The 27,866-nt window shown below is 53.3% G+C and overlaps 1 protein-coding gene across 1 annotated transcript in view; it reads left to right on the top strand.

The window, feature by feature from the left end:
* Positions 1 to 27,866, top strand: part of CASTOR2 (cytosolic arginine sensor for mTORC1 subunit 2) — a 49,937-nt gene that overhangs the window by 10,121 nt on the left and 11,950 nt on the right. Inside the window, exon 2 of the mRNA XM_069570964.1 lies at positions 27,441 to 27,511. Coding sequence (XP_069427065.1) covers positions 27,441 to 27,511 — 71 coding nt within the window. The remainder of the gene's footprint in view (positions 1 to 27,440; positions 27,512 to 27,866) is intronic.

The following is a 27,866-nucleotide window of genomic DNA, read 5'->3' on the forward strand; positions in this document are numbered from 1 at the left end:
GATAAATTTGAAAGGGTGTATGTTTTACGAAAATTTGGGCACTGGGTGGGAGAGATAGGAGCGAGGTAAGTGTGCAGAATCAAAGGGCAGTGTGGTGAGTGAGCAGATGGCAGTGCGCCAGGGCAGCGTGGGCGGCAGTCAGACCGAGGGGAAGTGCTGGCACCCAGTGAGACAGCTGCTTAGAGCACGTCATGCATGAACTCACTTCATCCTCACAACAACCCTTAGCACGTAGGTACAGTTACTCGCCCCATTTTACAGATGGGGAAATTGAGGCATGGAAGGTTCATACCTTGCCCAAGGTCACAAAAGCAACTAGTGAAGAGCAGTTTTTTTTTTTTTAATAGCAGCTTTATTCAGATAAAATTCACATGAAATACAATACAATTCACCCTCTTTAAGTTTACAACACAGTAGCTTCTTGAGTGGGCTTTCCTGATGGTCCCTTGGTAAAGAATCTGCCTGCCAGTGTAGAAGGGTCAATCCCTGGGTCAGGAAGATTCCCCCCTGGAGAAGGAAGTGGCAACCCACTCCAGTTTTCTTGCCTGGGAAATCCCATGGACAGAGGAGCCTGGCAGGCTCCAGTCCATGGGGGTCGCAAAAGAGTTGGAGGTGACTTAGCGGCTAAACAGCAACAGCAACACAACAAGCCGCTTGTGTGTTCAGAGTTGTGCAACTGTTGCCACTGTGTTAATTCCAGAACTCGTTCATTGTCGCCCCAAAGGAAACCGTACCCATTAAGCAGACACCCCCAGCCCATGGCAGCACTAATCCACTTCCTGTGTCTAAGGATTTGCCTTTTCTGGACGTTTCATTCCAACGGAATCATCACACGGTATGTGGCTCTTTGTAACTGGCTTCTTTCACTGAGAATCGTATTTTCAGCGTTCAGCTGCGTTATAGCCTGTGTGTCAGCTCACCATTCCTTTTTACTGCAGAATAATATTCCATCATATGGATGTTCATTCATCCATCGATGTACATTTGGATAGTTTCCCCATTTTTGTTGTTATGAAGATTGCTGCGGTAAACATCTGTGGGTGGGCTTTCCTGATGGTCCATTGGTAACAGTGTAGAAGGGTCAATCCCTGGGTCAGGAAGATCCCCCCTGGAGAAGGAAGTGGCAACCCACTCCAGTTTTCTTGCCTGGGAAATCCCATGGACAGAGGAGCCTGGTGTGAATATGTGTCTTCATCTCTCTTGGGTAGACCCTTGGCGTGGGAATGCCGTGTCAAGCGGTAACTCTTGCGTTTAACATTTTCAAGACCCGCCAGGGTGTTTTTCAGGGTGGCTGCACTGTTTAAAATACCTGAGAAGTAGGGCTTTGAACCCAGGGTCTCTGGCTGCAGAGTCCATGTTCGTAAACCACCATATTAGTTTTGCCTGGGTAGAAGCCTGGAGTCCCCTTCCGGTCGGGTGACCCCAGCCTGGACCCAGGTTCTCAGTGCACAAACTGGATTATGGGGCGAGAATAACCCGAGTCAAGCACCTGGCCACAGCAGGCTCTGCCCATGGTCCTCCTGGGACCGAGCTCGCCAGAAGTTGGTGTCATCTAAGTGGGCGCATCTCTAAGGATGTGTCCTATGGAGGTTCCCGTGGTTCCCGGGCTCTCTGGAGACCACTGCCAGATACCTTCCGTGTCTCACCTGTCTGAAAGGGGTGGTTGCTGAAGTGGTGGGCTCCAAGAGGCTCGGGGGGTGCTGGGGTGGCCATACTTAGGGGCCCTGGGGAAGGGTCAGGGGAAGGCGGGCTCCCCAGCTGATCCAGCCTAGGTTGTGGCCACTTGACCTGAGCTGAGGCTGCCGGGAGCGGAACAGTCCCAGGAGGTGGGGAGGGAGAGGTGATCCGGTCAGGCTTCTCTCCTCCTGCACCGGCCGGGACCCTGGACAGGAACAAGGTGCATTCTCTCAAGGTAGGGTTCATTTCCCTCCAAGGCGGACCTCCTGGGCCCTCCCCTGGACTTTCCTCCCCACCCTCGGTTCCAGCCCCTCCCCACCTCACGACGTAGTCCCTTTCTTGGGCAGGAAAGGCAGGGGGTGGAAATGTGTTCTCCAAGTTCAGTCTTCCCTTCGGAGTTCAAAAGTCACTGAGGCGGTGACTGACCGAGTGGATTTAGAACAAACAAAGCTTAGCCTCAGAGATCTATCTTGAGCGCCTACTACGTGCCAGGTAGAGTTTCCATCCTTTTCCCTCCCCAGCCCTCAGGGGAGACAGCAGCTCATAACTCACCCGCAGTACGCAGCGGACACCTGGCAGACTGGGGTTAAGGCCTCTGCTAAGGCCCATTTCTCGGGGCATGTGCACACTTGGAAAAGTTAAGAAAACGTGTTTTAAATTCGAAGTCCACCTCTTACCAGGGCTTCCCTGGTGGCTCAGTGGTAAAGAATCTACCTGCCAATGTAGGAGACGTGGGTTTAATCCCTGGGTTGGGAAAATCCCGTGGAGTAGGAAATGGCAACCCACTCCAATATTCTTGCCTGGGAAATCCCATGGACAGAGGAGCCTTGTGGGCTCCAGCCCATGGGGTCACAAAGAGCCAGGCACGACTTAGAGACGAAACAACAACCACCACCGCCACTTACCAGCTCTGTGGCCTTGGGCAGATTCTTGAGAGCCTCAAAGGAGGCTCAGTTTCTGCATCTTTAAATGGTCATCAGTATATGGGCCCTTTGCATTGCACTGAGGATTAAAAGAGAAACTTATATCAAGGGCTCAGGCATCCTAACCACAGTGAGCTAATTATTCGTATGAATTCACGGGATATTTTTTGAGGACCGAAGTGCCCTTCGCTGGGCTGCATGCCTCAGTGGTGGCCTTGGTTCCCACAACGCTGATGGTCTGTTCAGCTTTGGAATGATTGGAAGGGCTGAGCTGGTGGATGCAGGATGGAATGTCTAATTCTGATTTTTTCTTTTCTTTTTTTTTTGACGAGGGACTTTTTGCTCGCGGCAGAGGAGTCTGCAGGCATACAGACCTGAGTACCTTTGGGGTTAGGCAGGGGGCCCTTTGTAAGAGCAGCTTGTCAGAACCAAGAGTGCTGAGGTCCGCTCCCAGCCGGGTCCTGGGAGCTGTTCTCTGCACCCAGGAGCTGCCTGACTGATGCTTAGACTCCCTGCCCATCCTTGGCCTGTCCCAAGTGGTCCTCCTCATCTCCTGTCCAGACCTTCTCCCACCCTCCTCTGCATCCCCACATCCATCTGTCTCTATCGAGCCCTTCTGCAGACCCTTTCTCTAATTGTTTCGCCTCCCTTGCCTCCCTCACCAGACCTCTTGACCCTCATGGTCCCCTCTCCAGGCTCTTTCCCAACAGGAGGGCAGCTTTGATTTGCACAGAAATCTAATCCCATCTTGCGACTGTGAGATGTGCTGGGATGAAGTCCAGGCCCTGAGCAGAGCCCCCGAAGCCCTGCCCTCTGGACAACCAGAGCCCCGCCCCGCCTTCCCTCCTTTGCTGCTTCGTTCCTGCTCCCCGCTCCCCTCCGATGCCGGATCCTCCTCTCTCCCCAGGACAACCTCTACTTTGCCCACACTGTGATTTCTGTAGGAGGGTTTATACGGAGCCTTAGGACCCTTAGGACAGGGGACAGAGCTGTCACTCCCGCTTTGCAGAATGAGCCATAGAAGTGGGAAGGAACCGCGTGGTGTCCCCCTGCTTCGGCAAGAGTTAGGATTGGGAGCCTGCAGGTGGACGTCGGGGGTTTCAGAAGGGTCTCCTTGGACTCCACCCTCTTCATTGCCTCCCGGTGAGACTAGGGCAGGGCTGTCAGAGATGGGATCTATTTATCCCCTTCCCCAGGCTTGACCCCAGGGAGGTACAGTGCTGGCCTGGGGATGACCCCATGATGAACCACCTGGTGGAACTCATTTGCAGCCCTCGGGCTGGAGCCCCTTGAGCTGAGCGTCCTTGTGGGATGGTTGGTCCACATCGTCTCCCAGAGCCAGGTCTCTGAGGACCCCAGCAGGTAGCCCAGGTGGATGGAGTACATGCTTAGAGCAATGAAACCACATTTCTTTTTTTCTCTTTTTAATTTTATGTATTGGCCAAGCCACGTGGCATGTGGGATCTTAGTTCTCCGACCAGGGATCAAACCTGCACCCTTCCTGCATTGGAAGCTCCGAGTCCTAACCACTGGACCATCAGGGAAGTCCCCACATTTCTTTTTTTTATCCACTCTTTTCTAAACGCTCTTCAGAGTAGGCCTACTCAGAATGATGGCCCCTCAGCTTCCCTCCAGCCCTTTTCCTTCCTCTGCTTCTCAGTCCAAATCAGCCTGGTTTTAACTGCCTTGAGTTGTCAACTTCCACTGAAAAAAAAACGCAGAAAGCGGTCACACCCTGTCCAAGGGCTGCTCCAAGGATTAAATGAGATCTAGCAGGTGAGGTGCTTAGGTGGGTGCCCAGCCCTGCGTCTGAGTGTAAGGAGGGTTGTGGGACTGGAGACATTAGCGATCAGGAGACCCCTCAGTACCCACCTGTACTGCCGGCCTCATTTGGACACCAGCTGTGATGCTAAAATGCCCCATGAAAAAACAAACCATTGCAAGACTGCCCTGGGTTAATGCCCTGAGGAGCGCTTGTTCTCAAAAGTCAGGACCTCTGCATCCTCCCCAAGAACGAAGGTTCTTGCATCATCACCCCTGTCTTGACCCGGCACACACACCTCTGTCCTGTGAGGTCAGGTTTCCTCCGCAGCCGCGTCCCTTCTCCCTCCAAGGGCAGGAACAGGCCCCGAGGGAGCAGCTAGGCGAGTGTGAGGTCCCGGGAAGCCTGTGCCTCCAGTCTCCCAGGGCTTATCTGTCATCTGTCACCCCAGGGGGAATCAGGCCCATGGGAGGGTGGCCGGGGAAGGCAGAGGCTGAGAGTGGAGGGACGGCTCATTCTTGCTGTCTGGGGTTTCTTGACACCTGGCCTGGATTCTTGGCCCTCGGGGGTTCATTCATCTCCACTAGTTCTTTTTTTTTTTTTTCTTTTTAAAATATTTATTATTTGGCTGCACTGAGACTTAGTTGCGGCACATGGGATCTTTAGCTGCGGCATGCGAACTCTTAGTTGCAGCCTATGGGATCTAGTTCCCTGACCTGGGATGGAACCTGGGCCCCCTGCATTGAGAGCTCAGAGTCTTAGCCACTGGACCACCAGGGAAATCCCCCGTGATACCCATTCTGTGCCACATGCTGGCCCTTTGAGGACTTGAACCCCGACCCTGGACTCCCTGTGCACAGCATGGTGCGGGAGACTGCTCTCTCCAGGCTCTTAATGATGCTAGTCTGGTGAGAGGAAAAGTCCTCCAGGCTCGGGAGCTCGAGGTGCAGAGGAGAAATACAGTGGAGTCCAGGGGGGTCGGAGAGGGCTTCCATGAGAGGGGGCATTTGAGCCAGGCTTGAAACATCAAGGTAGGGAAGGGACTTTCAAGAAGGAGAAACAGCATGTGCAGGAAGCCCAGAGGCCTGGCCGGTGTGGCCCACGGTGAGCTGGAGCAACCCCTGGGCTGGAGAGGGTGGCCCTGTTATGGGGGAAAGGCAGGCTGCATCCAGACTCCTCCATCAGGATCTGGTCACTGGGCCAAAGAAGGCTGGAGGAGGAAATGGCAACCCACTCCAGTATTCTTGCCTGGATAATCCCATGGACAGAGGCGCCTGGCAGGTTGCAGTCCATGGGGTTGCAGAGTCAGACACAACTGAGCCCACATGCATGCAGGCTAGTGAAAGGCCACTTTGGCATGTACACTGGAAAGGGTTGGAAGCGGGGTCTTACATTCATGGCGTTACTCCCAGTAGAAAAAACATGGAAGCAACCCAAGTACCCACTGACTGATGAACGGGTAAGCGAGATGTGGGGTGTGCCACTCTCCATCACCTCCCCGTGTCCCCAGATGGTCTGGAGATGCTCAGTACCACCCTGTGCCTACCCCCCATGCCTGCCCCGCACCTACAGAATGTTGTTTGGGCCACTCTAACTGGCCTAGTGCTCTGGTCTCTAAGAGGGGGTTTGGAAGGTGAGCAGAAGATCTCAGAAAGGTTTGGGTTGCTGTTTGTCTTCACATGGACGCTGGAGACCTTGAGATACCTCCCTCATCCTTTGTTTGCCCACCCGCAAAGGGCTCAGGCTTACTGTTGGGGGGTGGTGACCCAGCAGCTTCCAGTAGCTTCTACAGGGAGCCCTGCATGGAGATAAGGCAGAGCCCCAGGGTCTGCTTTAAGATGACATGTCGCCTGGCCCCTTAGGTGGCTCAGGGTCAGCACCCCTACCAAGTAGAGGGTTGCAGGTGGGCAGGAGAGGCTGACTCCTCTGATTCTCATCGGTCGTCCTGGCATCAAGCTATATCTGGGCCGTGCCCCAGCCCTGGGCAGGAAGGTCACCACACAGGTCAACAGCAGGCCTGGGCTTTGACCCCCAGCACAGTCTGGCTTCTGACACCACGCCCTTGGCCACTGTGCCCTCCTTCCCACACCTTCTCAGGGTCCCCCTCTGGCACCCCACTCTTACCTGGCTCCCCTGCCTGGACAGTCCAGCCCAGCCCTGCTGCCTCCTTGCCTCTGTTTTGTTTTTTTTCTTTATTTTTAATTTTTGGATAGGTTATAATAAACTCACAATTTATTAAATTCCAAAGATACACGGAAGTACCCAGTAAAAGCTCCCTCCCACCCTTATTCTTCAGCCACCCAGTTCCCACCCCCACAAGGAGACTGGTGGGATCTTGGTGATATTTTCTATGTCTGTCTGTGTGTATATATACGTGTATGTATATATATGCAAATACGCACATGCAGTATTTTCCCTCTTTTTTTTTTTTTTTAAACATAAGTTGGTTTTAAACCATGCTCACTGTTCCTGTTCTGCATTGTGGATTTTTCAGCTGAAATTCGTCTTAGCAATAATTTGCATCCCTCCTTTTAACCATTGGGGCTTCCCTGGTAGTTCATCTGGTAAAGAATCTGCCTGTGGTGCAGGAGACCCCGTTCAATTCCTGAGTCAGGAAGATCCCCTGGAGAAGCAATAGGCCACCCGTTCCAGTATTACTGGGCTTCCCTGGTGGCTCAGACAGTATTAGGAATCCACCTGCAATGTGGGACACCTGGGTTCGATCCCTGGGTTGGGAAGATCTCCTGGAGAAAGGAACGGCTACCCACTCCAGTATTCTGGCCTGGAGAATTCCATGGACAGAGGAGCCTGGTGGGCTACAGTCCATGGGGTCACAAAGAGTCAGACATGACTGAGCGACCTTCACACTTTTAACCATCGCATAGTTTCCCGAGGACCAGGTGGCCATCATATCTTTAAACTGTCTCTCACTGGTGGACATTTCTTCCCAATCTTTTTTGTCATCATTTATAATTAATGCTGTAATGCATAACTCGGGGCACAGGCCTTAATTTTGCACGTGTGAAAATATGCTTGCAGTCAGATGCGTAGAAGCAGAGTCTGGGGTCAGAGCACACATGCTGGAAAAGTCTTTGGGTGGTGCTTGCCCCAAACACCACATCCATCCATCTGGGTGCCCCCAGCCTGCTTCCCACCACCTCACCCCCAGTGTGCATCAGCCTGGCGGGCGAAGGACCGTTGTGTGTCCCCTTCCATCCTGGGGGGGTATGTGATTATGCAGGTACATACAGGCCCTGGGGCATTTGCTTGTCTTCTTGTTTGGGGTCCATCATCACCGTTTTATCTTCTTGCCTAGCCAGTGCACAGGCCCCCAGCGGGCTGAGACAGGCCTTAAGCCTTTCACCTCCAGAGCACCCAGCCTGTTTTCCGGTCATCAGAGTTAAAGCGCTGCTTTTGTTTGCTCTCATAGCGGTGTTTCTGCCCACCTGTGTGGCCAGCTCCCGCTCTGGCCCCTCCACGTGCAGGTGAAGGCACCCATCTGCCAGGCCCAGGTAGCCAGACCCACTCTCAGCCATCCCCAGCCCTCAAAGCTAGTCCCCACCTCCAGGGACTGCCCCCTCCCAGATTCCTGAGCTCTCTCACCTCCACCAGTGTTGAATGTCAGAAGCCATGGGTCCCAGCATGCCAAGCCTTCCCACCTTCCTGCCAGGTTTAGCTGATGGGGAGGCTTCAGGCGCTGGGAGCAGCTGAGTCTGAGTAGTGCCCTCTCTGGGGCTTCATACCTGTCCCAGAAGTAAAATGCTGCATACCCCAGAAAGATACCTTCTCTCCCCAGGGCGGTGGGGAAGCAGCCACTGACCCCTGTTGCCCTCAGAGGGTTCTCAGGAGCCTCCTTGTTGTTACCAAAGATGCCTTCCCCTGAGTACCCCCGCTCCTGTGTGAGTAGAGGATGCTGGTACCACAGAGGCCCGGGTGTACCCCCTTACCAGTCACAGGCAACATATTCTGCCCACTTAGCTCACGGCCCTTGGTGGGGTGTTGACTTTCCAAGCCTCAGTTTCTTCATCTGCGAAATAGGGTGATGACACTGATTTGGCCAGTTTGTCAGAAATGCATTTTTATGTTATGCTGCAGTTGTGTGTGTGCTCAGTCATGCCCAGCTCTGCAAGTCCATGGACTGTAGCCCGCCAGGGTCCTCTGTCCTTGGAATTTTCTGGGCAAGAATACTGGAGTGGATTGCCGTTTCCTCCTCCAGGGGATCTTCCTGACCCAGGGATCGAACCTGCATCTCTTGTGTGTCCTCCATTGGCAGGTGAATGCTCTAATGACTTTCTCTCTCGTCTTCTAACACCGCAATCTCCCTTACTTTTCTCTGTCTCCGTGACTTTGGCAAATGGGACATGGCCCCAGGGATATTGGCCCCAGCCAAGTGAGAATTTTAATAAAAGTGAAGTGTTTGGCCCAGAGTCCATGGAAGCCCCTAGGGGCCTGCCCTCCTCACTGTGGGGCAGGACCCCTGGATGGTCATTAAGCTGCTCCGGGAAGCTCAGAGAGGTAATGACAGGTACAGACCCAGCAAAACGAGACGCTGCATCCTCCAGGAGAGGTTGGGGAGTGAGGAGCCGGCAGTGGCTGCCCGTGTTGATTTTCAGCCCCAGCCTGGACTCTGGGAAGCTGGTGTCGTCATCACCCAGGAGTGCAAGACCACGTGACAGCCCAGGCTTCCTTTGCGGGCATGTCTTGGCCATAAGTGGGGCCCCGGGCCAGGTGCCCAAGCACTTTGGAAGGACCACCCAGTCCAGTTAGTAAACAAAGCCCTGCTTGTTAACAGGAGGGTGAAGAGAGAGGCAAGTAGGTCTTAAGAAAGCCAAGTGTCAGATTTCCCTGGTGGTCCAATGATTAAGAATCTGCACTTCCAACTGCAGGGTACACGGGTTTGATCCCTGGTCCGGGAGGATTAAATATGCCACAGGGCAGCTGAGCCTGTGCACTCTAAAGCCGGTACTCCACACGAGAGAAGCCACTGCAATGAGAATCACTCCTATCACAATGAAGAATAGCCCCCACTCGCCACAACTAGGGAGAAACCCCATGCAAAGCAACGAAAACTCAGCGCAGCCAAAAATAAAAAATTAAAAAAAAAAAAAAAGAGCCAAGTGTCAATGCTAAACATTTTCTCCCCTGAGCTAAGTGAATGCCGAGGGGGCTTTTCCTGGGAAGAGATAGTGGTAAACTCAAGACCCACCTCATGCCAGTCGCTAGTCCTTCACTCTTAAGGACCTCCACGAGGTTCCGGACATTATGGAGCCAGAGATGAAATCCGAGCCCGGGTTGGTCCCAGTGCTGGTGGCTTAGGAGGCTTAATTGCAACTCCTAAACCCCATAAGAGAACTTTGCGGGGAGGTAGGGGGCTGGGAGGGGGGAAAATGGGGTATCTGTAGGTCAGACATGTTTTCTTTGGCCCATCTTGGTGTTTTGTTTTGTGTTTTTTTTTTAAGTATACCAACATTTAAGTATCGAGAGATCACCAAAATCTGGATTTCCAGCTTTTCTGGAAAAATTGGAAGATCTTGCAACCCAGGGCCCGCAGTTTATCGAAGTTGAATGTCAGCTGCCCCTCTTTTGGTAGGAAGGGAGCACCCCCCACCTCCCCGCCTGGCAGCCCCAGTCCCTTTCATACCCTGGTGCCTCCCACACACACACACACACACACACACACCCCTCCACTGAGACCAGGTACCAGGCCCATTTGTCATCATGCTATTACTGGCCTGTTTCTTGGGTACAGAAAAATATGTTTGTACTGTTCTTTCCTAAAAGTGCTAGGGAGAAAAAGAATGAGGGAGCCACGTGCTTCTTGGTGCAAGTGAAGAGTGTTCTCGGGTGTGGAGCGTGCAAAGCGTGTCTGAGTCCTGGTTCTCTTCACCCCAAGTATCTTGCGGATCTCTGAGCTGTAACCCCCTGTTCAAGGCATTTCCCGGCTCTTCCTTCACTGAGATCCTCCACTCATCCTCTTGCTCCACCCCTTTTGGTGTCTTGTCCCTGGGACCCCTGCAGAAACACAAACCGGTCTATGTCTGACTCCCTGTCTTGGCAGGGGCTCAGCTGATACCACTCAATTAATAAAGACAGTAGCAATGTCTTCTTGGGGCTCCTGACCATCCTCCCAGGCTCCCAGCTGGAGGGACACAGGGGCTGGGGTCTGATAGGGCTAGGCTCATAGACTTCAGGGTCTATGCATCCCCCTGCATTCCCCGGGGCCCCCTACCCCCTTGGTGACCCACAGTGAATGGAGCATGACTCCAGCTCCCCCATCTAAGAGAAGATGGGACTTGAGCAGGTACAGAGAGGCAGGTGCAGAGATGGAACAGCGAGACTGCCAGCAAGATGCAGGAACCACTCTCTGTATAAGACATACACCCTCAAACATTTCAGAGCCTTCTTTTTTATTGTTACTTTCTTAATAGACCTCAGGTGCACAGAGTGCGATAACTCACCCGCCTTGTCCTGTGACTTACTTATTGATACTAGCTTCCACGTTTCACCTGTTGATTGTTTGGATAAGAATATCCCCTGCACTGCGACCATGACATCGATGGTAACTGCGGTCCACCCACGCTTATCTTTCCCTTGACTTTTACAAACAGTTTGGCCCTGGATAGACAGCTGGCAAGGGCATTGGGCTGTGTGTTTTCTTCTGGGGCTTGCTTTTTTCCCACTCAGCGATGTATTACGTCGTGTGGATGACACTGGATGTTTCCACGGCTACAGATGGTTGGACCACAACCCTGTAGGATATTTCTCTTCTGAGAATCAGGGGGTCTTTCTCCTGGCGTCCCCTGTGTCTGCTGCTTGTCCTGCATGGATCCCTTCTTCCCTGAGCCCTTCCCGGGCTCCCTGTCCAAAAGAAGTCCACAGAGCTGCTCCCTTTTAAAATCCTTGTTTCACCGCCTTTCCCACAATCAAACTACAGTAATGCTTTCTGTGCTTGTTTTTCCCTGGCTGCACATCAGCGGGGTCCTTCCTCATCTCAGCAGGTGTGACCGCCCTGCCGCAGGACCCACCCCACGGAGAGGGCAGGGCTCAGGTGCCCCTGGGTGGGCTGAAGTCTGCGGAGGAGTTCTTCAGGCAAACTTGAGCTGCTTTTGTGGAATTACGGGAACTTGGGGCAGAGGAAGCCAGCCAGGAAATCTTTTTTTTAATAAGGATGTTTATAGCAGCTTCCTTCATAATAACCCAAAGCTGAAAACAACCGAATGTCATCAACAAGAGAAAGAATAGATGAAAATATAATATAAATATATATAAACATATATACTCAGCAATCAGAGCTGCTACAAATGATAAAAAAAACAGATGAATCTCAAAAACAATACACTGAGCCAAATAAGCCAAACATAAAATAGTATACACCGTGCAGTTTCACGGCTGTGAAGCACGTGGACCACTACATGGTCTATGGTGGTGGAAACGAGCACGGGTGGCCTCTGGGTGGTCGTAGGGACCCACAGGCAAGGGACAGAAGGCTTTCTGCAGTGAAGAGAATGTTCAGTATCCTTTTTTTTTTTTCTAATTGGAGTATAGTTGATTTACAGTGTTGTTAGTTTCAGATGTATAGCAAAGTGAATCAGATGTACATGTATCCACTGTTTTTTAGATGTTTTCCCCATATGTGCCATTACATGGTATTAATTAGAGTCTCTTATGCTATGCCGCAGGCTCCTGTTATCCATTTTATACATAGTACTGTGTATATGTCAGGGTTTCCCTGGTGGCTCAGATGGTAAAAAATCCGCCTGCAATGCAGGAGGCCCGGGTTTGATCCCTGGGTTGGGAAGATCCCCTGGAGAAGGAAGTGGCTACCCACTCCAGTTTCTTGCCTGGAGAATTCCATGAACAGGGGAGCCTGTCAGGCTATATATACTTCATGAAGTCACAAAAAGTTGGACACGACTAAGTGACTAACACTTAACACTACATTCAGTATCTTGATTGGGGTGTTGGTTAAAAGGGAGTATACATCTGTGAAAAGTCATCTAACCATACACCTAAAGTCTGCACATTTCATTATGGTAAATTATGCCACAGTTCAGAAAAAGGTTTGGGGTAAAAAAAATATGTATATATATATAAAACCTATAAAAAATTATGATCAAAACCCAAGTTGATGTCATTAAAAGCATTTCTCAGGTACTTCCCTGGTAGTCCAGTGGTTAAGAATCCACCTTGCAATGCAGGAGACCCAGGCTCAATCCCAAGAACTAAGATCCCACAAGCTGCTGAGCAGCTCAGACGAGGAGCCACAACTGCTGAGCCCCCACACTGCAACGAAATACCCTCCGTGATGCAGCAAAGGGCCCAGGTGCCACAGCTAAGCCAAATAATTTTTTTTTTTAAGCATTTTTTGCCTAAATCAGTGAGTGCTGTTCAGTAGCTGCTGCTCAGCCCTGGCACAGCAAGAGGGGTGTCACCATGGGAACATTGTAGAATCCTTTCTCCTCATCCATCTTCAGGTCACCTCCTCTGCCCCTTCACCCTTGTTCAGAGAACCTTTGAGGTCTACCCTGGCACGTGAGCCTCATAGCCACCTCCAGGCAAACCACTGAGCCTGTCTACTCAGTTGGGATGCAAAGAAGACTCAGGTTAAACAAGAAGAACGGCACGGCACGAACTTGACCCCTTAGCCTTTATCCCCGACTCCCCACCCTGCCCCGGGACTTCCCTTCTACTTCAGTGAAGTAGCAGCCAAGGTGGGGCGTGCACAGATTTTATAAATGAGGTTCCGTGAATTCCTACAAAATGACCGCACCTGGAGACCCGGCGCCCAGGCAGGAACCCCTAGAGAACGTTCCCGGGCTCCCGGAAGTCTTCCCACTACCCACTTCCGGTCACCACTCCCCTCTCCTGCCCACTCCCCACACGACTTCTGTCACCTCTGCGTGATTCTGCCCGTTTCTGAGGCATTGTTGGTGCCCAAGCTGGGACCGTTCCAGGCAAACCAAGAAGCCGTCCCCATCCGTCACCTCCCTGCTGGCATTGCGGTGAGTGGGTGTTGTCGGGACCAGCTTAAACCCGCAGCCCTGGGTGCTGACATTCCGGGGAGCAGTGGTACCTCTGATTCAGGGGGCAGTGTCCTCCACGGCGTCTCACAGGTGTGCTCAGCCTTGTCTCGGGGAGGCCAGGAGTGCCACCCCTGCAGCTGCCTGCGGGGCGGGGGGGGGGTGGCCTGCAGAGCAGAGGCTTGGTAAGTGGACAGTGCCTGCGGGTGGACATCCGCCCAGGGTGTCCCCCCAGATCGTGGTGGCGGATGTGCTGTGCTCAAGCCCCTGGCTAGGCAGCTTGCCGGGAGCCTCTCCTGGCCCGGAAGGTCCAAGCATCTGGCGAGGGAGGCTGGCCTTCTGCCTCTTTGGCTTTCCATTCAGCTGGACATCCTCTGCAGGCCCCCTCAGTATTTTTTAGGGCTCACCAGGTGAGTTCAATGTGCAGCCAAGGTTGAGAACCCATGCTTTAAGCCAGTGGTCCCCAACCTGTTTGGCACCAGGGACCAGTTTTGTGGAAGAGAGTTTTTCCACGGACCAGGGCTGGGGAGGGGTGTGTGCGCTAAGTCCCTGCAGTTGAGTCCGACTCTTTGCAACCCCATGGACTGTAACCCTCCAGGCTCCTCTGGCCATGGGGGTTCTCCAGGCAAGCATACTGGAGAGGGTGGCCATGCCCTTCTCCAGGGGATCTTCTCAGCCCAGGGATCGAACCCGTGTCTCTTACATCTCCTGCACTGGCAGGCGGGGTCTTTACCACTAGCACCACCGGGAACAGGTAGGGGTGGGTGGTGGTTTCAGGATGATTCAAGTCCATGACATTTATCGTGTACCTTATTTCTCTTGTTATTACATCAGCTCCACCTCAGGTCATCAAGCTTTAGATCCATCCCGGAGTTTGGGGGCCCCTGCTTTAAGCAAACAGCTGAGGTTTATGTAACATATTTGCCCATAAGCCCTGTTCCCACTGTGGGAAGAGGTGGTAGTCCTCCTGGGCTCCTTTCCTGCCATTTTCCCAGCTGGAATAAATCTCCCTGGGTCCCTGGAGGGTAGAATTAAGACTAGTTGGGTGTCAGTTATTAAAGAGGCCCCACGGATAGAGCTTTCTAGAAATAAGCTCTCCCGGCCACACGAAGGAGTGAGTTCCCCCTTCCCAGGGGTAAGCAAGCAGCGGCGGGGTCTCCAGGATTCTGTTACCCGGAGGCAGCACACGGTGGTCCCCCTGCCTGAGTCTGTGCTTCCCCGTGCTCTGCCTTTGTGTCTGGGTGATTCCAGGAAGATCCCCCCTTTCTCCCGCCTGTTGTGGTTTTAATGGGAATCTGTGGTAAGCGATTCTACCAAACTAAACCAACCCTTGCAAATCTCCTCCCTCTGCTAATTTATCTGGTTCATAAATCTGAAGTCTCAGGGTGGGTCTGCTGAACAAGTTTACCTGGAAGTGGCCCTCCCCCTCCTGGCTTAAGGTCCGAGAGGCTCTGACTGGCTGGGGCTCCTTGCCCAGGATGCCCCAGAGAGGCCCCCGTGAGGGCCTCACTCTGCTGGGCTAGGACTCCGAGAGTAAACAGATCGAGTGTCAGCCGACTGCCCATAACAGGCGGCCACAGCCATCGAAAGGAGAATGTTCTCTGAGATGACTCAGCCTTCAGCCCCAGGCTCGGGCAGTCCCCCATCCTTGACTCTGTCCTGGTGGTCAGCTGTTGGCCACGCCCAGGGGGGAACAGCAGGGGTGTTTGGTTGCTTGGTTTTGGCCACGCCTTGCAGCTTGTAGGATCTTACTTCCCTGACCAAGGATCGAACTCGGTCCCTCGGCAATGAAAGCCCAGAGTCCTAACCAGTGGACCACCAGGGAACTCCCAGCAGTGGGTTTTTAGAGTCAAGCGAATGGTACTCGATTCTGTTTCGTCCCACTGGGATGAGGGCACAGGAGGTGGTCTCGGTTGTCTGCCAGGTTGCTGTCCTCAGTTTTCTCATCTGTGAAATGGGCACCAGCACTTCCTCTCTGAGCAGTTGGATGTGAAAGATGAGTCTGAGACCAGTCCAGCCAGCATCAGAGGAGAAGTGGGTGTCTGACGTTTGGGGAGAAAGCCTGGGTCGCAGTGACTGGGACACTGTGAGGGAGAGAATTGCAGGAAGGGGATAATGTGAGAAGAGCGTTGGGGAGGCTTGAAAGAGAGGACGCTGCAGGAAGCGAAAGGAGGGTCGACGTTGGAAGGCCCTGTGGTCAATACCCGGATCAGGGCTGAGGCCCCTTGGGCAGCCGTGTAGGGTCTTGCCAAAAGGCCCAAGGACAGGAGGGCATGAGGGAGGAAGCCGTCATCTTTGGCTGATAGAGGTCACAGGTGAGCAGGATCCAGTGAAGGGCTGAGGCCGGCCAGCGGCGAGGGCTAGAGGTAGTGGAGGGAAGAAGGTTGATGGGCACAAGGGAGCCTTTTTTTAGGATGGAGGAAACTTGAGCTTGTTTGTCACTAAGACTAGGAGGAAGCCAAGTATGAGACAAGATTCCTGAGAGAGAGGCGCTGGTGGGAACAGGGACTTAAAAGATTGCCCCGGTGGCACCATTTTTCCAAGGTCAGAGAGGGGATGAGATGAATGGAAAGGCAGAGGGGTTTTGGAAGGAGGCCTTCACCTCCTTAGGACCTTGGAGGTGGACACTGGGGTGCAGAGCGTGGGCACAGGGAGGCACAGGAGAGGGACAGTTGAGCTGTTCCCCCGAGGGGTGGAGGGGTGAGAGCCAGGACCCGGGGGATCTCCGAGCTGGAGGTCACTGCCGAGGAGGATGGTGCTGATCAGGGGCCATCTAAGGATCAGCCAAGCGGGCCACCCAGGACACCCTGTCCCTGAGGCAGCAACAGGCGGTACAGAATTGGAGTGGCCACAGGAGATGAGAGAGGCGCAGAGTGACCTGGGAGTGGGGGCATCACGGAGTTGCCAGGCAACAGGCTGGCAACTCCATCCAGGCGGTACCTCAGTGTGGTTCCAAAGTCTTGTAATGGCAAACCCTCTAGGGACCGTTGGTTCCCCATGAAGGTGTCAGCGGCTTGGTGGGGCAGGGCAGGGGGAGAAGGACCGCTGGTTGCTATAGGGTTGAGTCTTTTGATTACTGTTTTCAGTCTGCTGACCGAACGCTGTCCACATCCTTGAAGGCTGTGTGTCTGCGTGTGTTCTTAGCTGCAGCATGAAGAACGGGGGTGGGGGTTGTTGAACAAGCTTCCCGTTAAGTCAGGAGAAAGCCAGGGAGTCACTATCAGAGAGGACACAGGCTCAGGGGCTTCCCAAAGGGGAAATCAGGAGGAGGGAGAAATACATTAGGAGTTTGGGATTAACGTATACACATTGCTATATATAAAATAGATAATCAGCAAGGAACTGCTGTATCGTAGAGTGGTGTGTGTGTGCTCAGCCGTGTCCAGTTCTTTGCAGCCCCATAAACTGTAGCCTGCCAGGCTCCTCTGTCCATGCGATTTCCCAGTCAAGGATACTGGAATGGGTTGCCATTTCCTTCTCCAGGGGATCTTGCCAACCCAGGAATCGAACCAAGGTCTCCTGGACTGCAGACGGATTCTTTACCAACTGAGCTATCAGGGAATCCCCCCAAGCCCAGGTAACCTGTTCTTTATTCCCTGGCTTCCTTTACATGGAGTTATATTGTAACTCCGTGGAGTCTTAAACCTGTTGGGTTTTGTCGTTGTTTTTTTCATTGTAGCTGCTTTGCACTCTGTAAAGAGAATACCGTGCTGTATATAACAGTTAGGCACTTATTTTTCCATCTCCGATTATACTGCGGAGACGCAAGCATAGTTTCGCAAGTCCCTGCAGAGTGTTCGTTGTGACTGCTGGGTAGTATTCTGTCATCCCTCTCCTCCTCTCCTGGTGATGGGCATCTGGGTTGCAGCCAGGTGTTTGTTACCAAGGACGGGCTGTTATCAGTTCTCTCGTCCCTGTCTCTGGTTACCAATGTTTAAGAGGGTGGATGACTCCCAGGGGAAGAGCTGAGTCATAGGGAATATGCCAGAGGCCACACTTGTCCCTTGGCTGCCCACCCCCTCACCCCTATCCTAGAGACCGCACAGCACAGTGGTCCCAAGGCCATAACTGCCTTAACCTAACGGAGCATCAGTTTTCCCACCTGTGAAATGGAAATCGTTAATGACACTACACATACATTCAGTTAGCAGATAACACGCAGATGACACGCAGACCCTGCGTGGAGTCCTGTGGGAGGCATGGGAAACTTGGATGAGAAAAACTCAGTTATCTCCCGAGGAGCAGGTATCTGACCAGCAGAGATAGCCCGTGAAGGAAGTCATCTCGGCACCGCAATGGATACGATCATCGCTGGGAGGTGGTGGGCAGGTGGGGGTGACAGTCCACTGGGGGATGGCTGGGGGCGGGGATGCAGTGGCCTGCCTGGGAGACCTGGGTTGGGTTCGTTAGCCGTTGCGCGAGACTTGACTGTCCTGCTTGGCTGTGAGAAATGGGGAGACCAGAAGTTAGGCAGAGACCCAGAGCCCACTGCAAGGCTGAGCACTACCCAGATGGGAACGCTGCCTTTGACGTCCACTCAAGTCTCCAGGCCAGCTCACAGCATCATGAGACTGTGCATGCGTATGTGGGGTCTTGAGCACTTCCCATGTGTGTTCCGTAACCTCCTTAAATCCTAAACAGTCCAGCAGGAGAGATATCCTCAAACCTCTTTCACAGAGAAGGAACTTGGGAAGATTCGAGGACCAATCAGTTGTCCCAGCCTCATCTTGGAGAGGTGGCAAAAGCCAGTTTGTCCACTTGGGTTTTTTTCCATCTCAGTCCCTTCCAAGGCAGAAAGGGAACCACTAGTCAGCGCCTCGTGTGTGCCTTGCACTTGGAAATTGCTTGCAAAGCAAGAGGCCAGCCTTCCACAGACAGGGTTCCTGCCCTGGGGCCTGACCCTTCTGACACTGCCCGGTGCCCCAGGCCACAGGGATGGCCATAGGAGGAGCCATGTGGAAGCTCCCTGTGGCTTGTGCTTGAGCCCTTGGGGCAGGGCTAGGGAGCTGCAGGTCTCCAGGGAGGAAAGGACCAAAGCTGTGGGTCCAGGCGGGATTCAGAGGTGTGTACATTCTGTCAGTTCAGGGCAGCCCTACCTGCCAGCTGACCCCTCCCCTGGTGCTTCCGCCGAGAACGTGCCGTGGAAGACGATGGTTTCCTGCCTTGGCCTCAGTCTTTGTCACCAACCTCACCAGCCCCCAGTTGTTGCATATGACTTCCTGGCTCCTAGACGGAGCCACACCCACCAGCGCCAGCCAGGTCTGAGCCCCCAGCTCTCACCAGCCAGCCCCCTTGAAGACCACAGGTACCTCCTCACTGGCCTCTCAGCCCCCACCTGGTCCTTACAGGGGCCCCGGCATCCTCGTCCCTCCAGCATTATCTCCCATGTCTTAGCCTGCTGTTCCCCCTCCCCCACCAGCAGCCACTCCTGGGCAGGGACCCGCCTCAGGGCTTTGGGACAGCCACGTGCTCGCCCTTCCAGTTTCTACAGAACTAATGGGGGACCCTCCCTGCTCACTGTCTTTTTCTTTAAGGATTTATTTATTTGGCTGCATCAGGTCTTTGTTTGCAGCATGTGGGATCTTTCATCGGTGGGTGAACTTCTCCCTAGGTGTGGCACTGTAGCTTAGCTGCCCCGTGGCATGTGGCATTGGAGTTCCCCAACCAGGGATCAAACCAAAGTCCCTTTCCTTGGAAGGTGGATTCTTAACCACTCGACCACCAGGGAAGTCCCCCTTTTTTTTTAAATGGTGAACAAATGTACTTAACAGAAAGTATTATCAGTTTAATTTTTTGTAATATTTCTTATTAAATACATTTGTCCACCATCTAAAAAAGAGAGCAAGAGAAGGTCCCCGTGAGTCCTGTAGAAGCTTTTCAGTGTATTGTGTATATCTCAGTGGCATTAAATCCTTACATTCCATTGCTCCACAGCCTTCACCACCATCCACCTCCAGAACTTTGCATTGTCTCAAAAGTGAAATTCTGCACCCATTTAATGATTGCTCCCCATTCCCTTACCCCCGCCCCAGCCCCTGGCAACCACTCCCCACTCTGCTTTAAACTGCAAATTCCTTTTTTTATTGGCTCTCAGGCACACACCACTGTCTGACTCACCATTTATCCAGCCCCCATGGAAATTCTAATTGTCCAATTATTTAAGGTGTGTCTCCAGCTCACGAAGCAGTGCCTTTATGCATTAAAGGCACTTAACCATTTGTTTGTTGAAAGACTGAGTGATCTAGCCACTGCATTCGGCTCTCAGGGGCTTTATCCAGACCTTACTTTATCCCTCCTCCCTACCCAGCGCCTTTCTGCGGTTCTGTCTCTGCATATCACCCTAGAATTTGTGAGCACTGATAGCCACGCTGTCTGATTCTCCTGGCCACCCAAGACTGAAGCAGATTTGTTTTTCAATCTTAACAGAAAAAGGACATTCTTTAGGATTGCCCTTCAAACCACAGTACTGACACAGTGCTTGAAACAGCAGCTTCTAGTTGTTAACAAAACAACTAATTCAGTTTTTTCTAACTAAAACTTCAATTAGCAGCTTCTAGTTGTTAATGACAGTAGAAATGAATTGTAAATAACACAAAAGACCTATCAAAGACCCAGAAGCAGAAGAAAAAGTCATGGCTGGGTAACAGAAGAAAGTCTGACCCACACTCTCCTCCCTGATGTCCTTAGGGAAGAAGAGCCCGGGAAGGCGGGAGACCAGCCCAGTGAGCACCCCAAAAACGTGTCTGTCCCTCACTGTAGTTCAAGTTCAAGGCTCCCGTGTTCCACTGCAGGAATGCATCGGCAGGGCTGGCGGAGGCAGTGGGGTGGCCCCCAGAAGTGGGTCAGAGCCTGGCCCCTCCGTCTGCTCGCTGTGATGTGCTACAGAGGAAGACGTAGTTGGACCTCCCTCGTTCCATCCTGAACAGGCTACCCTTGGTGGGAAACAGGCATGGGTGTCTGGGTGCTGAAATTCAAAATGAGCGCTCAGAGGCCCTACTTGAGCCAAGGAATTATGGGTACCTGGGACATGCTGAAAGCCTGTTCCCAGTCCGGTTTGCAGGGCCTGTCTGGTGCTCATGTCGTAGCCCAGCTGTTGTTCAGTCACCAAGTCGTGTCTGACTCTTTGCGACCCCATGGGCTGAAGCACACCGGGCCTCCCTGTTCCTCACTGTCTCCCGGAGTTCACCCAAGTTCATGTCCATCAAATCGGTGATGCCATCCAACCATCTCATCGTCTGTCATCCCCTTGTCCTCCTGCCTTCAATCTTTCCCAGCATCAGGGTCTTTTTTAGTGAGTCAGCTGTTCACACCAGGTAGCCAAAGTACTGGAGAAGGCAGTGGCACCCCACTCCATGGGGTCGCTAAGAGTCGGATACGACTGACTTCACTTTCACTTTTCACTTTCATGCATTGAAGCAGGAAATGGCAATCCACTCCAGTGTTCTTGCCTGGAGAATCCCAGGGACGGGGGAGCCTAGTGGGCTGCCGCCTATGGGGTCGCACAGAGCTGGACACGACTGACGTGACTTAGCAGCAGCAGCAGCAGCAACCAAAGAACAGGAGCTTCAGCTTTAGCACAGAGGAGGGAATGGCAAACCCCTCCAGTGTTCTTCCCGTGAGAACCCCATGAACTGTATAAAAAGACAGCCCAGCTGACCAAGCTCTAACTGTATAAAAAGACAGAAAGCCCAGCTGACCAAGCTCTAATTGCAAAGGGCTAGATTTATTCTGTGGCCTGGCGACCTCAGCAAGGTCTGTCTGGGAGGAGCACGTGGTGACCCTGCAGAAAACAGGCCCCGGTCCCAGGAGGGTCTGGCCCATGAAGCCGGCTCCCGCCTCCCAGAGACCAAGACTTCTGCACAGGATTCCATGGAAAGGCGACTTCTGCTGAGCCCTGACTATGTCAGGGGGTCTTTGTGATGTCTGGGAAACAAGGAGGGGAGGGCAGGACCACCACCCAGCCCTCAGGTGAATGGGGAAGGCGAGAAGGATGCTGATAGGAGCTCCCACCCAATGGTGATGTGTGAGACCGCCTCCCTGGCTCCCCTGATCTGGACAGTCCATGTGCTCAGACATGCTGAATGTCTGAAGATTCTAGAGGTCCCAGCATGGTGTGTCAGGGAGCTGGGCCCAGGGAGTGGGTTTGGCTCCAGCAGATCCACTAGGAATTGTGGGCTGAGTTGGTTTCTCCCATCATAGACCATCATCCCTTTGCTGGCTACCTGATGGGTGCCGGACTACTGGGAAGGTGAATGGAAACTTCAGCCAAAGCTTGTTGCTTGGGGTCAGCATATAAGGACCAGGTATCTCAAGTAATCCAGAGACTCGGCACTCCCCAGAACCTTGGAGGTAGTTTAATCCATCCTCCCCATCAATGTAGCATCATCTCTGAAGCCCACCAGCCTGGGGCTCAGCCCCTCAGAAAGGTAGAATCTCACTCCCTCCTGGTCTCTGTAGCCCATTTGGCTTTGCTCATGCTCAATTGCTCAGTCATGTCTGACTCTTTGTGACCCAACGGACTATAGTCCGCCAGGCTTCTCTATCCATGGGGATTTCCCAGGCAAGAATACTGGAGTGGGTTGCCGTTTCCTCCTCCAGGGGGGATCTTCCGAACCTAGAGGTCGAACCCTCATCCCTCCTGCACTGCAGGTGCATTCTTTACCACTGAGCCACTGAAGAAGCCCTCATTTGGCTCTAGAGCTCTTCTAACTGGCAACGCAAGCTGGCCTCCGCACGGTCCCCCACCGCAGCTGCCTCTGTTCTCCGAGAAGGAAAAATGGCCAACATATTGAGTGCTTACCATGGTCGCGCTGGGTATACACTCATTCATTCTTAAGCAGCAACCCTAGTAAGTGGGCACTGTCAGCATCCTCACTGTACACGTGACAAAACTGAGGCACAGAGAGGTTAAGTAACTTGCCCGAGGTCACACAGCCATAGACGGCAGCACTGTTCCCTTCCCCGGTCCAGAGCAGCCACAGAGATTTAAAGATGGCAGCTGGACTCTTCTCCAGGCGGGAAGGGGGTGCAGTCTAAGGTCCCCTCGTTTCTCCTGGGCACGCTCTACCAGGCCTGTGAGTCTCTGAACAGACATAGACTTTCTCGTGTGGCCTCCAGTACTATCAAGCACCCGTGCTTTGTTCACAGAGCCCGAGGATGTGTTGGCATCTCCTGGACAGGGGACTTGCATTACAATTCTTGGAGTGTGTCCTGAACCACAGTGAACCAGGAGTGTCTGTTGTTCCCAGTCTCCCTCCTACATTGCCCAGGACTCTACCTGACCCCTCCTTGCCAGTCGACCATCACACACAGTTGCACAGGTCGTGCACTGCCCAACCCTGAGGGTGCTCTTCACACGGACTGTGCGATGAGTGAGCCCTCCCCCCAGAGGTGTGATGTTGCCACCTGCCCAGCTGCCTGGGCAACAGATCTGTCTTGGGTTCTGATCAGAGCTGGATGGGATTTTTACCTGCCCTTGAAAAGCTTTTCCCAGACAGATTTGATGGTCCTGGGATCGTCTCTCCACGCCTTGTCACCAGGCCCTTTGAGATCCACCTTGCTATGGAGCTGGCAGGGTTCCACGGGGCCTGTGCCCTTCTTGCCCAAGCTGGAGCTACAGGAAACCTAGTCCGCCTTGAACATGTCCTTCACTGGACACTTACAGAGGAATGAGGCAGCCCAGGGTTCACCACCCCCCGGCACCGGACTGGGACTGGAACTTGGACCTCTTGACTCCAGGACCTTGGTCCTTTTCCCGCTCTCCCAGGCGGCTCTCTCTAACCCTGTTATTTCATCCTGTTCCTTAGCACCATGAGGGCATCTAGAGGGCAAATGCGTCCCCTCCTCCTCGGATTTCCCAACAGCACTCAGCAGCAGCCTGGGTAATTGCTGGGTCTTGTTCCTCTCTCCGGCTCCTTAGACAAAGCGCAGAGACGCCACAGACACCGAGGCCCGGCATCTGGGGAATGGGCTTAGCCACAGCTCGTTAGAGAGCGTGGAGCTGGGACTGGAGACTCGAGCATCTCCCAGAGGCGGGGTGAGTCAAAGCAGTGGCGCCCAAGGACAGGCAGGGGTTGCTCTGATCGGGGCTTCTCTGGCTTTGGGGGCAGGTATGTGGCCACAGTTCACTCTTGCTCGTCAGACTTTGAGTATTGACACTCTTCCAGCCCATGTCACGTACAAGATATATGTACAGAGAACCCATCGTCCTTCCCTTTGAGAGCTTATGTCGTCCACTGGGGGAAACAGGTGTTACCTGGACTAGACTGTGGAAGGCATTCAGGACCATCATGTGCAGCTGTTCAGGTTGTGCACTGCCCAACTCTTACAGGCACCCTTCACACACAGTCTGAGGTGAATGAACTGTCCCCTAAAGGTGTGATGCACCAGCAAGCCTAGCTGTCCACGATGGCTTTAACATCCAGGGAGGACCCCTCCTATGATGGGGAGTGAGACAGAGGAGGTGGCCGGTGCCAGTTAGAAAAGATTTCACCCCAAAGAAGGTGCTTAAACTGAGTCTTGAAGGATGAGCAGCGCGTGTCCAGCCAAAGAATAGGGAAGGGGGTGCCGGGCAGTGGAAAGAATATTTGTCAGCCTTTGGATGCATGAGATGAGACAGGCAAGAGTTCTGGAGAGGCTTCTAGGCACACATTCATGTGGAGGAGAGTGATGGAGAGAGGCAAAAACAGATCTCAGAGTGACTGAGGGGTGTAGAGATGGGGTGAGCTCAGAGACGTGTAGGACATGGTGGGGCGGGAATATGAGACTACGTCCTTCTGAATTTGACCAGAGGAGTAGCTGCAGGTCCCTCTGGCCAACTCGCCCTCCCAGAGGCCTGCCCATGCCAAGGTGCACATTCCGAGATGGATGTCTACCAGCTGGCCCTCAGCCGCGGGTCCCATCAACAGCATAGTCATACCCCCATTTATACAGAGGCCAATGTTGCCTTCTGCCGGTGTTTACGCCCTCGGGGTCATTTATACGGTCTATTTCTGGAGCATCCCTCACCGCCAAGAGGGCACCAGGAGCAAGCACCACATCCCTATGCCTTCCCAGGGCTCTCGGATGGCTGAGTTGCCCGCCCCCCCGGACCCAGGGTGTGCGTGCTTGTGGCATTCTGGTGATGGCTGGGGAGAGGGGGTCCCCAGGAAGGAACTAGGCTAGACCAGCGATTGCCACTCACTAAGGTGCTAATGTGCTGCTGTCCCCCAGCAATTACAGATTTTGCTTGTCCAGGCAATAGTTGCAAATTGGATGTGGGACAGGCAGGGGCAAGAGATGTAATTTGAAAACCAAAGACCTGGAGGTAAATTGAACAGTGTGTGCTGCTGGGTGAGCTGAATGTCAAGGAGGGGGAAGGGCGCCACTCATTTATGGCTCTGGCACCAGCACTTTTCTCAACTCCGGGTTCATGGCGGTGTAATCCAGATACACGGTAAAAGTCACCCTTCTTAGGGTATAGTTCTTTCCGTTTTGAAAAACGTGTACAATCTCGTCGCCACCACAACGGTCACGAATCCAAACACCAGATTTCCTTTGTGGTCCAATGGTTAAGAATCCACCAGGGGTCATGAGTTCGATCCCTGGTCCAGAAAGATTTCACATGCCTCAGAGCAACTCAGTCCACAAGCCACAGCTACTGAAGCCTGTGTGCCTAGACCCCACGCTCCACAGCAAGAGGAGCCACGGTGATGAGAAGCCCGCGCAGCACAGCTAGAGAGTAGCCCCTGCTTGCCGCAACTAGAGAAAGCCTTTGCCCAGGAAGAAGACCCAGCACAGCCATAAATCATTTTTTAAAAAAGAAACCAAACACCTCCTTCACCCCAGAAAGTTCCTGGTGACTCAGACATCAACCCCAACCCAGCCCCAGGCAACCAGGGATCTGTTCTGTTCTCCATCCTTACAGTTTTGCCTCTTCCAGAATGTCACACAGAAGTAAGTCAGAGAAGCAGAAACATTGTATGACATCCCTTATATGTGGGATCTAAAGGACATGATACAAAACAGGAGGAGACTCACAGACTTAGAAAACAAATTTATGGTTGCTGGGAGTGGGGGGAGTGGTGGGATAGTTAGGGACTTGGGGACGGTATACACTGCTATAGTTAAAATGGATAGCCTACAAGGTCCTCCTGTAGAGCAGGGAACTCTGCCCGGTGTTATGTGGCAGCCTGAGTGGGAGGTGAGTTTGGGGAAGAATGGATGCGTGTATATGTGTGGCTGAGTCCCTCTGCTGTCCACCTGAAACTATCGAAACATTGTTAATCAGCTATACTCCAATACAAGATCAAAAGTTTCATTTAAAGAGAAAGGCAAGTCAGAATCTCACATGAATGGAAGCACAGAGTACGCTCGCCTGTGGAGCGTGGCTTTACCGCAGCCCAGCGCTCTTGAGCTGCGTCCGCATTACTGCAGGAGTCGCTCACTCGCTCCTCATCGTTGCTGACTCGTATTCGCTGGCGTGGACATGCCACAGTTTACCCAGCTCTGCGGCTGCAAGGAGGATGTTTGGAATGCTTGCAGTTCAGGGTGGTTACAGATAAAGGCTGTAAACATTTTGCATACAGGCGTTTGTGTGGCCATGTTTTCATTTCTCCTGAGTCCATACCCAGGAGTGGGATTGCCTGTGGTCATGTATGTTTCACTGTGTAAGAAACTGACAAACCGTTTTCCCTAACAGCTGTACCACTTTGCATTCCTACCAGTTCCGGGGGATCTCATGCCTTGTGAAAAATTTAAAGAGAAAAGGGGAGGGAGGTGGGAGGGGGCATTTAGGATCGGGGGACACATGTGCCCCGTGGCTGCCTCATGTCGGTGTATGGCAAAAGCCACCACAGTATTGTAATTATCCTCCAGTTAAATTAATTTTTTAAAACACAAAGGGAAAGAGGGCGCTGCGGGGGTTCTGGTGACGAGGCTTCAGTGTTGGAGGGCGGCTGCCAGGGGAGGGGAAACCAGGAGGAGAGAGGTTTGTGTAACTTTCTGGCCACCCCATCCCATGACACTTCAGGATTCCTTTCCCATTTTAATCTTCTTAGAAGTGCCGTTCGGACCCTTGCCAGGGTTACTCATTGGACCTCTTTGTGTCACGACTTCCCATGATGGATGAGTTTTACACGTTGGGCGCAGAGCCCGAGCTGAGCCTCACTCTTGAGATCAGTGACACCGGAAAAATAAATGACCGTGGACAGTTTCCCACACACCACTGCCTGAGCGTGCCGTCTCCCTGTCGCTGCGCCTGGGGTGTTCTGGGGGCCACTAGCTGGATGGGGAGCAGGGAGAGAGGTAGTGAGAGGAGGTAACCCTCCCCCTCACCCAGTGACAGCCTCAAAGCCCAGCCCAAGGGCAGCCTGGACACGGAACCCAGCCTGTCTGCCAGGTGCCCAGAGTGCGCTCAGGGCTGAGACCAGCAGGGACAAGATACAGAAGGACAGGGTGATTGCCGGGCCCTCCCTGGCCTTGGGAAATTGATGGTCCCACTTGGGATAGGGGATGAGTAACTTACACCCCAGGCTAAGCAGTGTTACCAGAGGCGGTTCAGGGATCCATGCCCCAAAATGGCACACACAGCCACACCCCTCTCTTGTACAAGGAAGAAGGGCCCCTAAAGGCGGGGCTTTTGGTGGAGTAATATGACTTAGGCCCTGAATGACAGTGGGGGCTCTTGGTGAGGAGAGGGGCCGGGACCATGGGCAGGGGACACAGCCCAGCAACAGAGGCCTAGCGGTCAGAATGTAGGGGTTTGGGTAGGCCGGGAAAGACAGTTCATCTGCATGGTTCCCGCCAGAGCTGCCCTGGGGCCTAGAGGCGATCCTGGAGGCTGGCCAGCTCGGGGGTCCCCACAGACTGGGTGTGGCAGAGGAAACGATCGTCATCTCTAGGCCTCTCTGCGACCCCCTGAGTCAGAGCTGGGGCACTGGCGGGAGAAAGAATCAGTACCCCCAGCCCTGCTCCAGCAGCCTGGATCAGAGCGCTGGTACACCGGGTCACGGGTGGGTGGCTGCCGCAGGGTCTGCTGGGAGTTAACAATATCCTGTGTCTGTCTGTCCGTCCACCCAGGTGCAAGTTCTTCAGTCTGACCGAGACCCCGGAGGATTACACCATCATTGTCGATGAGGAGGGCTTCCTTGGTATGAGCTTCTCCCCGGGGGCTTGGCTGGACCGTGGCCTGTGGTCAGTGCTGGCTGCTCGCCCACCTGTTTCTGCCCCCACCTGCTGGTGGGTTACAAAGTCGGTAGAGCTTCCTTCTCTCCCCTCCGTGTTCTGATCCCTCAGGAAAGGACCCACAGCTGAGAGGGGCCAGTGCTTACCGCACCCGGAACTAAGGCCACCAGGGAGGGAGGGGGCTTGTTCTCTGGGGGCTCCTCCCACAAGGGAGGTGCTTTCAAACCTCCTCAGTCCTTGTTCCCATGGGAACAAGCCATAGTCACCATCCTTCTGTGATTTTCCATTATCTTTCTTTCCTGGTGAGTCGGACAGGAAAGG

This window comes from Ovis canadensis, chromosome 24 (assembly GCF_042477335.2).
Source record: "Ovis canadensis isolate MfBH-ARS-UI-01 breed Bighorn chromosome 24, ARS-UI_OviCan_v2, whole genome shotgun sequence".
Taxonomy (NCBI): domain Eukaryota; kingdom Metazoa; phylum Chordata; class Mammalia; order Artiodactyla; family Bovidae; genus Ovis; species Ovis canadensis.